Genomic DNA, 12500 nt, shown 5'->3' on the forward strand with positions numbered 1-12500 from the left:
CACACACACACACACACACACACACACACACACACACACACACACACACACACACATCTACTCAAGTTTGTAAAAATCACACACACACACACACACACCTACTCAAGTTTGTAAAAATCACACACACACACACCTACTCAAGTTTGTAAAAATCACACACACACACACACACACACACACACACATATCTACTCAAGTTTGTAAAAATCACACACACACACACACACACACCTACTCAAGTTTGTAAAAATCACACACACACACACACACACACCTACTCAAGTTTGTAAAAATCACACACACACACACACACACACACACACACATCTACTCAAGTTTGTAAAAATCACACACACACACACACACCTACTCAAGTTTGTAAAAATCACACACACACACACACACACACACACACACACACACACACACACACACACACACACACATCTACTCAAGTTTGTAAAAATCACACACACACACACACACACCTACTCAAGTTTGTAAAAATCACACACACACACACACACACCTACTCAAGTTTGTAAAAATCACACACACACACACACACACACACACACACATCTACTCAAGTTTGTAAAAATCACTCACACACACACACACATCTACTCAAGTTTGTAAAAATCACACACACACATATCTACTCAAGTTTGTAAAAACCACACACACACACACACACACACACGTACATCTACTCAAGTTTGTAAAAATCACACACACACACACACACACACACACACACACACACACACATCTACTCAAGTTTGTAAAAATCACACACACACACACACACACACACACACACATATCTACTCAAGTTTGTAAAAATCACACACACACACACACACACACACACACACGTACATCTACTCAAGTTTGTAAAAATCACACACAAAAAATATAGTTTTTTTTGCAATTATTTATTAATAATAGTTTTATGATTTAATAAAATGTATCTTTGTGATTTTTGCAAACTCAAGTATTTAAACATTTAAACGTTTACTCCTGATCGGTCCGTGTATCATCCGATCATTTCATTTCCTATTTGGAATGGAATAACGAGGAATGAAAAAACAGCTCGTTTATTCGTTTTTTTGTTTAGTTTATAAAACGAAAAATTAGATTTTGGCTCGATTTTTCATTTTTCGTTTGTGGTTTACAAATCGGTTTATGGGTTCGATATTTCGTCCGCGCATGTGGGCGGCGCTAAAACGCCCCTTTCATCTGATTGGTCAAACCGCTCCGCCTTCAGTACGAGCTTTTCTTTCTGTCGGCAGAATAAGAGTCAGTACGAGTGCGGCACTAACATTATTGCACTTTAATAAAACAATGTCTGAAACCACCACTCACTTTTAAGTTACTATGCACAATATTTGAAGCAGAAGTATGTTCCAGCGACCCCATCAATGTGAGCTACAGTAGGCTATGACAGATTATTTTAGCATGATGTATTTCTCATTGATAAATACAGTGCAAATAGCCTAGTTCCGTCTCTTTGGATAAAACGGAAGTGGAAATAAAAATCAACATATAGGCTGAATTGTACCATATAGGCTATGTCCTTAACATTAGATGTCCGTAGATGGCCTAACTGTTAGCTACGTTAGAGTTAGGGGATAACACAGTGTGTACAGTATAAAATCATTATGGTTCCCATAAAACATGAAAACCCAACAACTCAATGGGAATATATCCTTGTTGTGTAAAACATCTGTTCATAATCCGTAATTATACAATTTCAATAGGCTACGAATAGCACCGGGATCGAGGCGTCTGGAATAACTGCAATGATCAATCCGCATTTTTAAGACAGCTAATTTTATAGGCTAATATTCAGAATGTCCTCGTATGATGCCAACGACCGCTTCCTTTGAGAAATATAGCAGACCACCTTTTTTAAACTGTTATTTAAGATTATTTGTGCATAAATGTTTGTGCATAAATGTCCGGACAGACAGACAGACAGACGGACAGAAGTTTAAATGTGTTAGGCCTATATAAATTTAGGCACATATAACAAGTATTACAAACTACAATAGCCTAAAAAGAACATTGCAAGCCATGGCAAATTGTAGGCTATAGCCTACTTAAAAGGAAAACAAATTTGCTGAGTAAAAACAGAGCTTGTGTTGTTGAATCATATTTTTTCTAGTATATCTTAAAATATAGAGCTCATGACAAATAAAAGTTCCAGATGGACAAATTTAAACGCAAAAAACAGTGTGAATAACAACATCTTAGAGTGGCAAACTTTGAAGTAGGGTTCAAGTTTTAATTAGTTGTACAGCTTGAAGTGTAAAGCTTGTTCTCATACACAGATATGGCCTATTTATGAATGAAATGCATGCATTTATTTGTCATTTAAACTGATGCAAACAGGAAAAGAGAGTAGAAAAGACGTATTATCCTGTCGCCCCCTCTAGTGGAGAGCATGAACTATTACGGCCTTTATTGCTCAGATAATGCAAGTCAATGGATTTTTTGGGAAAGTATGTCTGACCAGTTATAAACATAGACAGGATATAAAGGGTTATAAATGATATAAGCGAGTCAGACCAGTCTGGAGGTCTGAGCTGAGTTTGGTGAAGCATTAAAGTGAAGCACTAGGCGGAGTCAATTTCTCATAATAAATAATAATAATGTTTAAAATATGCTGCATGGCTTTCTCAAGTCAACATAATGAAGACAACTCAGAGAAACATTGACCAATTCAGAATGTAATAAAATCGTATTAGTTTATAATAAAACTAATAACATTTTAAAGGTATGCTGTGCTCTTCAACCGACATGATTTTAATCAATCCCAAACCCTGATAATTTTGACAGTATTAACGTTCACTGATTTTAGCTTCTCTCTTTTCTTTCTCTTTATTTTCATGTGAACTGAGTAGGCTACACATGCTTACATTCATAAATATAAACTTTATTTCTATTCAATTTTCAAAATTACTAAATTAGTAGAGTGGTAAATGTTACACACTATAATTGTGTTACATATAATAGTAGCCTACAGTTCAGCCTATTATTGGTTTTTATTTCCACTTCCCTTTTATCCAAAGAGACGGAACTATTTGCACTATCAATGAGAAATACATCATGCTAAAATAATCTGTCATAGCCTACTGTAGCTCACATTGATGGGGTCGCTGGAACATACTTCTGCTTCAAATATTGTGCATAGTAACTTAAAAGTGAGTGGTGGTTTCAGACATTGTTTTATTAAAGTGCAATAATGTTAGTGCCGCACTCGTACTGACTCTTATTCTGCCGACAGAAAGAAAAGCTCGTACTGAAGGCGGAGCGGTTTGACCAATCAGATGAAAGGGGCGTTTCAGCGCCGCCCACATGCGCGGACGAAATATCGAACCCATAAACCGATTTGTAAACCACAAAAGAAAAATGAAAAATCGAGCCAAAATCTAATTTTTCGTTTTATAAACTAAACAAAAAAACGAATAAACGAGCTGTTTTTTCATTCCTCGTTATTCCATTCCAAATAGGAAATGAAATGATCGGATGATACACGGACCCTGATCAATAAAGACTGCATCGACACGATCAGATGAGAACTAAATAATAACTCTCTGATTTTAAAGCTGGATCTGAATTTGTCTCATATCTGATGAAGTTTGCGTCGTTGATTCTGTTTATATTTCTGCAAATTCAGATTTTAAACTCCTCAGAAACTTCTAGATTCTGTCATTTACCGGTTTATTACACAGTCCCCCATAATCCTCTCTGATCTTTAGATCTGAAGCTGTTCGAGTGATGTGAAGAGAGACAGCGCCATCTAGTGGCCGCACATATCAACTGCACCTCAAATCATACTTCACAGAACATTCATATCAAATATTTCCATTATTAGACTGAATGGCTTCAACATACAGTCTGATTTTACACGACTTAATTAAAATTAGTCTCTTCTGTTTATTTGTTAAAAAAAAAAAAAAAAAAAAAAACAGTGAAATATTATTCATCTGTTTTCTATGTGAATGTGTCAATGTTGAAAAAAGCTTCATATTTTTTATGGAAACTGATGCACTTTATTTCTCAGGATTCTTTGATGAAAAGAAAGTTCAAAAGAACAGCGTTTATTTTGAATATAATCTGTTGTAACATTATAAATGTTTTAATTATATTTTATAAAACGGTTAGTTCCAATCCTTGATTCTGATTGGTCAATAGTGTTTTAGTCACGATAAAACACGGCTATGACCGCTTCACCCAACGGCTCTATGTATCCCTACACAACACCCCTAGCAACCGCTCTTAGCAACACAAACACAAGTTTGATCTCATCGATATTGTTCACTGAAGCTGTAGTAGAGTATCGGCAGAGAATGTCTAATAAGGGGAGAAGGTTCACTCTCACTACACTTCCGGCTTCTGACTGGTTGCAGTTCCACTCTGATTCCATATGAGGGCGCTCACAGGACGAGTGCAGAATGAATGGTGGTCTATGGAGCTATACCCCTCAAAATCCACTTTTCTCAAGATATAATTTTTTGTCTAGTAATTTGAATGTTGTATTCGAAAGGAGATGCAAAGAATTTGCTTATTGCTGGGTGTTAGATTTTTTAGAGTCACTTATTTGCTTTAAAAAGTCTTTCAAAATGTCAATGACGTCATACACATCATACGACCAGAGATACTGCTTTACGGCAATCCTTCAGTCACTTTGGTGTTTTCGCGCTCTGCACTTTCTTTTCTCTCGAGGCATCGCCAGCACAGCTGACACAGGTAAACACACAACACAGCTGACACAGGTAAACACACAACACAGCTGACACAGGTAAACACACAACACAGCTGACACAGGTAAACACACAACACACCGGACACAGGTAAACACACAACACAGCGGACACAGGTAAACACACAACACAGCCGACACAGGTAAACACAACACAGCTGACACAGGTAAACACACAACACAGCTGACACAGGTAAACACACAACACACCGGACACAGGTAAACACACAACACAGCCGACACAGGTAAACACACAACACAGCCGACACAGGTAAACACACAACACAGCTGACACAGGTAAACACACAACACAGCGGACACAGGTAAACACAACACAGCTGACACAGGTAAACACACAACACAGCTGACACAGGTAAACACACAACACAGCTGACACAGGTAAACACACAACACAGCTGACACAGGTAAACACACAACACACCGGACACAGGTAAACACACAACACAGCGGACACAGGTAAACACACAACACAGCTGACACAGGTAAACACACAACACAGCCGACACAGGTAAACACACAACACAGCTGACACAGGTAAACACACAACACAGCCGACACAGGTAAACACACAACACACCGGACACAGGTAAACACACAACACAGCCGACACAGGTAAACACACAACACAGCCGACACAGGTAAACACACAACACAGCTGACACAGGTAAACACACAACACACCGGACACAGGTAAACACACAACACAGCCGACACAGGTAAACACACAACACAGCGAACACAGGTAAACACACAACACAGCCGACACAGGTAAACACACAACACAGCCGACACAGGTAAACACACAACACAGCTGACACAGGTAAACACACGGGCTAGAAGAGTTTCTGCTAGAATACATTCTGGTCCCGCTTCGGATGCCATGATGCCATCAAGCGGTATCTCTGGTCGTAACCAGTCCTTCACTGACCAATCAGCGTTCATTAGCAGAATGCTAGCGTGTTATGGGCAACAACAACTCAACCTGTAAGAAATCGAAAGGACATAAGTACTCGTTTATTCAATTTTCGACCTATAACCCATGTTGAACTTGCCAAACCTACAATCAAATCTGAGATTTCTCAACGGCAATCGGGTGAAAGAGACAAATTTAGCCGTCTAGCCCCATAGACTCCCATTCATTTTGCACTCGGGCGATCGCCCCCAGTGGAACTCTGGTGGAACTACAACCAAAAATTCGGTACAATAGGACTTAATAGGGAAGTGAACAGGCTCTCCGTAGACGGGCTCTGGTATCGGTCTTTGTCAGACACGTGGGTTTGTTGTGTGTGACGTCACCGCGCCGCCATTTTTGAGGTATCGCTACTGACTGTGAGCATTGAAGAGATTACAATAGTAGAGAAAACAAGTAAATAACTCGCAAAACTGGAGAAGCACAAGAAAACTGAGAAAAGGTCGTACCGCAATAAACTCGATAAATATGGCAGGTACCGTTATTTGGAGAAATTGTCATCCATTCAGAACATAGATCCATATATGAGCTAACTGCAGTGAGTTGGAGTGCTGATCGCGAATTGTTTTCCTCATCCTCATACTTGGACATTGTCAACTATCTTGTTTATGGTATAAGCGCATATACCAGTGAACAATTTAAAAACTATAAATCTCTTAAAGCCCACGGACATTTCATAAACGGCTGTGTACAGGATTTATTTACATTCCCGCCGAAGGACACAGTAGTAATAGCAAAGATAGGTTTGCTGTATTGATGATGATGATAATGTCATGTTAAGGATGTTTTAGTTTGAAAAAAGAATGAAAAACACAATTCTCCAACATCAGAATACCCCAGCATCGATACCTTACAAAATGGCGGTTACGCCCATAATGCACTTCGTGTATCGCGAGTGTGACGTCACCTGACAAAGACCGATTGTTGTGAGAGATCGAGTAAGCGAGTGTTCCTGCATTTACAGTAGATATAGCATTTTTCTTCAGGTCAGTCCTATATATTCATAATAATAAAGATATCTTGTCCTGTTAACAGTTTAGCGGTTTCCCGAGCCCATATCATCTGTCAGTGTCGTCTTCTTCTCCATGATCACAAGTTTGAGTCCTTTCACTGTAAAAGTCTTCTCTACTGACTGACTCACTCATAAACCATGTCATAAACACAGTCTCTGAACTAATGTGTGTAACTTCTGTTGCTGTTTACGGTCAGGGACTATTTTTTCCAGCGGAAGGAAGGCGTTTAGGGATTTTACTTCATGAAAGTTGCATAGATACATATTTTTCGGCTTTAATAGTTGTTTTGTGTGGTAATCGTTTTATAAAAGCAATAAGGTACTCGAGGCTAGTGCTGTATCGCGAGGTTATTACTCCGCTTCGCGTCGAGCCGAACAACGCCCTTCAGCCGCGACTTATTCACGACACAGCACAGCCTCGCGTACTTATTGCTTACATAAGTCACTTTCAATATTTTTTTTTTCTTTCTTACACCACATGTATTAATGGTAATAATGCCTCACAAAAAAAATTCTACATGTTTTCCAACTGTTTTCAACACTGATAATATATTCATAAATACCTTCAAAACAGTGAAATATTTTTGTAGTGTAGCCTAAATCATCAGTTTTCTATGTAGTAAAGTGTAATTTATTCCTGTGAATTTTCAGCATCATTACTCCAGTCTTCAGTGTCACATGATCCTCCAGAAATCAGAATAATATGATGATCTGATGCTCAAGAAACATTTATATTATTATTATCAGTGTTGAAAACAGTTGTGCTGCTTTCCACAGAAACACAAACACTTATTTGAATTAAATTGTGTGTGTGTGTGTGTGTGTGTGTGTGTGTGTGTGTGTGTGTGTGTGTGTGTGTGTGTGTGTGTGTGTGTGTGTGTGTGTGTGTGTGTGTGTGTGTGTGTGTGTGTGTGTGTGTGTGTGTCACAGGAACGGCGGCGGTCGCAGTGGGACGTTCTGTGCCATCAGTATCGTGAGTGAGATGCTCCGACACCAGAGATCCGTTGACGTTTTCCACGCCGTCAAAACGCTGCGCAACAACAAGCCCAACATGGTGGATCTTCTGGTACGGTGATTCAACAAGCGCTCCAGTAACACGAGAAGTGATTTAAATATTTTGAAGCCAGCTGTAATAGCGATAACCATCGAGTTGAACATTAACGACACAGGTTTATTAGCTTTATTAGGCTGCTGTCACTTTAAGAGCGATACACTGATACTGATTACATCGCGATACTGAACTCACGATACGATATTAATGCGATAACTAATAGACTTCCCCAGACTTTCCCCAATCCACTCATCACAATAAGATTTGCAAACATTTTTGTATTGAAATGTTACATTTTAATATGCAATGAGGCATTAGCTAATTAAATATGCATAAACATATCCATTATGTTCAGTGTCTTATGTTCGTGACCCACTGGAGTTAGTCTAGGTATCAGATCCGGCTAATCTATGTTTTAATGTAAATTATGTTTTTAAAGCTATGGTTTAGAGAACGGTTTTAAAACAGTTTTAGAGAAATAACTTGATGTCAGAACCGGCCCTGAGAACTCAATCTGACCTGCGGATACAGCCAGAGTCATGATGTGTGTTAGCTTGTGTTGATGTAGTGTGTGTGTGTGTGTGTGTGTGTGTGTGTGTGTGTGTGTGTGTGTGTGTGTGTGTGTGTGTGTGTGTCAGTGTGTGTGTGTGTGTGTGTGTGTGTGTGTGTGTGTGTGTGTGTGTCAGTGTGTGTGTGTGTGTGTGTGTGTGTGTGTGTCAGTGTGTGTGTGTGTGTGTGTGTGTCAGTGTGTGTGTGTGTGTGTGTGTGTGTCAGTGTGTGTGTCAGTGTGTGTGTGTGTGTGTGTGTGTGTGTGTGTGTCTCTCTCTCTGTGTGTGTGTGTGTGTGTGTGTGTGTGTGTGTGTGTGTGTGTCAGTGTGTGTGTGTCAGTTTGTGTATCAGTGTGTGTGTTTCAGTGTGTGTGTGTGTGTGTGTGTGTGTGTGTGTGTGTGTGTGTGTGTCAGTGTGTATATCAGTGTGTGTGTGTGTGTGTGTGTGTGTGTGTGTGTGTGTCAGTGTGTGTGTGTGTCAGTGTGTGTGTGTGTTTGACAGTGTGTGTGTCAGTCTGTGTGTGTGTGTCAGTGTGTGTGTGTGTGTGTGTGTTTGTTTGACAGTGTGTGTGTGTGTGTTTGTTTGTTTGTTTGACAGTGTGTGTGTGTGTGTGTGTGTGTGTGTGTGTGTGTGTGTGTTTGACAGTGTGTGTGTCAGTGTGTGTATCAGTGTGTGTGTCAGTGTGTGTTTGACAGTGTGTGTATCAGTGTGTGTGTCAGTGTGTGTATCAGTGTGTGTGTCAGTGTGTGTATCAGTGTGTGTGTCAGTGTGTGTATCAGTGTGTGTGTCAGTGTGTGTATCAGTGTGTTTGTCAGTGTGTGTATCAGTGTGTGTATCAGTGTGTGTGTCAGTGTGTGTATCAGTGTGTGTATCAGTGTGTGTTTGACAGTGTGAGACTTTAATTCACGTTATTTCGTCTCTTTCTCCAGGATCAGTACAAGTTCTGCTATGAAGTGGCGTTGGAGTATCTGAACTCAGGCTAACAACTGTGTGTGTGTGTGTGTGTGTGTGTGTGTGTGTGTGTGTGTGTGTGTGTGTGTGTGTGTGTGTGTGTGTGCGTGCGTGCGTGCGTGCGTGCGTGCGTGCGTGTGTGTGTACAGCTTGTCAGCTTGTATATCTTTAAAGTGAAGACTTCATGAAGACTGCGACGAGAAGATTCGACTCCTGCTTCTGGATCCAGTCTAACTCTCGAAACTTCTGTCTCGTTTCCAGCACAAACATCTAAACATTCTTAAATCATCACGACACATTTACTGGAGAAGAAGCAACATCACTGAAGATATTTAAAGTCATCATGATTGCGCTCGTCTTCTCTCCTCTATTGTCGTATATCGAGAGAAGCGCTTCAGGAGCGAGAACACATGTGGGCGGGGCTTGAGTGTGTCTGTGGGGAATCGATTGGATGGTTGTGGTTTGCTATTGGCTGATCTCATGTGAGTGACAGGTTATAGCCCCGCCCACATCATCAGAGAAGAGAAGAGATGCTGCAAGAGGAAGTTTTATAGTAACAATATTACAAGAACTATCACAATTTCATGATGAAGTGAGCTTGTGTTAAAAACAAGATTATTTTTCTGACTCCAGATATTTGTTCTTATTTTAAACACAAACTCACTTTTTTTTTTTTTACACATTTATGAATGTTTAGATATTTGTGCTGGAAAACAAGACGTTTAAAAAAAAAAGTGTGTTATGCTCTTATCCAGCAGAATGAAGTGTCGTTTCTCACACACACACTAAAGTAATCACACAACTACTGTTGAAACGAGAACCTCATGAATATGTCAGTCTCTAATGAGCCTAATCTGCATATTAATGAGGTGTTTGTGCTGAGCAAGCCGATTGGCTGAGTGTTTGATGAGTAATCATGTAAATTGTACAACATTTAAAACATCGTAACACACAAAGAAATGACATCATCGCCCCAAATGCTTTACTCGCTTTCCTTTCCGTCTTATTGTTTGCACGTGTTTTTAATATTGTTTGTTTATACTGTAAATATTTGAGGTGTGCTGTGATATTTATTCCAGACAATCATCTTGTACTGGTTCATATTGTACATGATCAAATATATTGTATGGATCAACACATGTCTGCAATCTTTCATTCCTGATGTTTTATCCATATTTCAGTCCGTCAATAAACACACAGCTGTTCACGTCAGGTTTATTAAATAATATTATCAGCAGATGCAAATATTGATGTATAGACATTGACATCAAGTAAGATTAATAATTGCACTAGAAGTATTTTAGTTAACTAATAGAAGCTTGTTGTGAAGTGTCACTCAAAACTTTATTCAAGTTTTGAATGGAAGCCCAGTACTGCAAAATATGAAAATTATGCTTTGGAATATCAAAAATTTGGTACATTTTACAAAGTCATAATTATTCGATTTAAAAGTGTAAATTGGCATAATTATGACAGTCATGACTTTTTAATCTCATGTTAATTTAGACTTTTTGTCAGAATTTCAACTTTTTAATTTTATAATTATATATTTAGTTTTGAATGGAAGCCCATTACTGCAAAATATGAAAATTATGCTTTGGTATATAAGTCATAATTATTCATTTAAAAGTGTAGATTGACTAAAAGTCATGACTTTTTAATCTCATTTGACTTAATTTTAGAATTATAATTTACATCATAATTTCGATTTATATCATAATTGTGATTTACAAAAGTATGTTTTTTTGTCTTAAGTGATGGAAATAATTACTAGATTAAAAAAAGTAAAAATGAACACAAATCACTTTTTGTTGCTATTGTCTTAAGTCATAATTATGACAGTCATCATTTAGATTTTTTTACATCTCATAATTATGACTTGCATAATAACTTCCATTTATATCATAATTATGATTTACAAAAGCATGTTTTTTTTGTCTTAAGTGATGGAAATAATTACTAGATTAAAAAGTTAAAATGAACACAAGTCACTCAGATTAAAAAGTTGCTATTGTCTTAAAAAGTCATAATTATGAGTCATAATTTCGATTTTTTTTTTTATCTCATAATTATGACTCACAACTTCGATTTATGTCATGAAAAAGCGTGTGTGTTTTTCTTATACCGTGAACATGGGCTTCGATAGACGACAGATGACACTGGAACTCAGGGTTAAACTTGTGTAGTTGATTGATGTGTGTCAATCATGTTGCTGTTCTCCGGTCACGGGAACACAGGGAATATGATCTGATCATCAAACACAAACACAGATATAATCCCATTCCCAACGAGGAAAGATCCAGAAGGAAGACCAGGATAATCCACAGAAGACACACACACACTGAGTGAATGAAAACGAGAGCATGTTTTGCATATACTGTAAGCTTCTGCTGCTGCTTCTCAGACTTCATTTTAAGCAGTTTCTGAACATAAACAACATCTGCAAAGTTACAACGCTCAAAGTTCAAAGCAAAGGGAGATATTTGCTTTTAAAGAAAAGAACTACAACAAACGGCCGGAACTACACGACATTCCTCCCGGGTTAGTGACATCACCAACCCTATAATTTACATAAACCCCGCCCCCAGAACACGATTTATAGATTATCATGACAGAATATGCTAATCGATGACTAGAAGATAACTACACATAATCTGCATAAATTCATCAACTAACTGTTCAGAAATGTCCTGTTCTTCTACATGTGTCACTTCTTCTCGAGTCTCTCCATCGTCTGACTCTGACTCCAGTTTGAACATAAAAGGCTAAAAGTTTTTGAAATGTTTAGTGTGTGTGTGTGTGTGTGTGTGTGTGTGAGAGAGAGGTAAAAGGATACGATCTCTTGTAGCTCCGCCCCCTGTGCCGGGAGCAGCAGCTCATTTGCATTTAAAGGGACAGACACAAAAGGTGTGTTTTTGCTCACTCTCAAAAAGTGACTTTAACATGCAATATAAAAATATCTGTGGGGTATTTAGAGATAAACTTCACACACACACTCTGGGGGCATCAGAGACTTACTGTACATCTTGTGAACAGCGCATTATACCACCCCTTTAAAACTCAGACTAATCTGACTCGGGTTTCTAGTATCCCAGACAGCAACACAGTGTCGGCCCCATCCGGCCTAGCCTACACTTCCCTGTAGGCGGGTCCTCAGTTGAAGTTTAAAACTATT

At 38.7% G+C, this 12500-nt stretch overlaps 1 protein-coding gene across 2 annotated transcripts in view; it reads left to right on the forward strand.

Annotated features, from left to right (window-relative positions):
* Window positions 1–10458, forward strand: part of LOC306998679 (receptor-type tyrosine-protein phosphatase mu) — a 301697-nt gene extending 291239 nt beyond the window's left edge. For both annotated transcript variants that reach the window (XM_079612916.1, XM_079612915.1), the window contains 2 exons: window positions 7705–7840; window positions 9304–10458. In XM_079612916.1, the coding sequence (XP_079469042.1) occupies window positions 7705–7840; window positions 9304–9357 (190 nt within the window). In that variant the 3' untranslated portion in view covers window positions 9358–10458. The remainder of the gene's footprint in view (window positions 1–7704; window positions 7841–9303) is intronic.
* Window positions 10459–12500: the final 2042 nt, after the last annotated feature.

The sequence above is a fragment of the Phoxinus phoxinus genome (assembly GCF_949152265.1).
Source record: "Phoxinus phoxinus genome assembly, chromosome: 5".
In the NCBI taxonomy this organism is placed as follows: domain Eukaryota; kingdom Metazoa; phylum Chordata; class Actinopteri; order Cypriniformes; family Leuciscidae; genus Phoxinus; species Phoxinus phoxinus.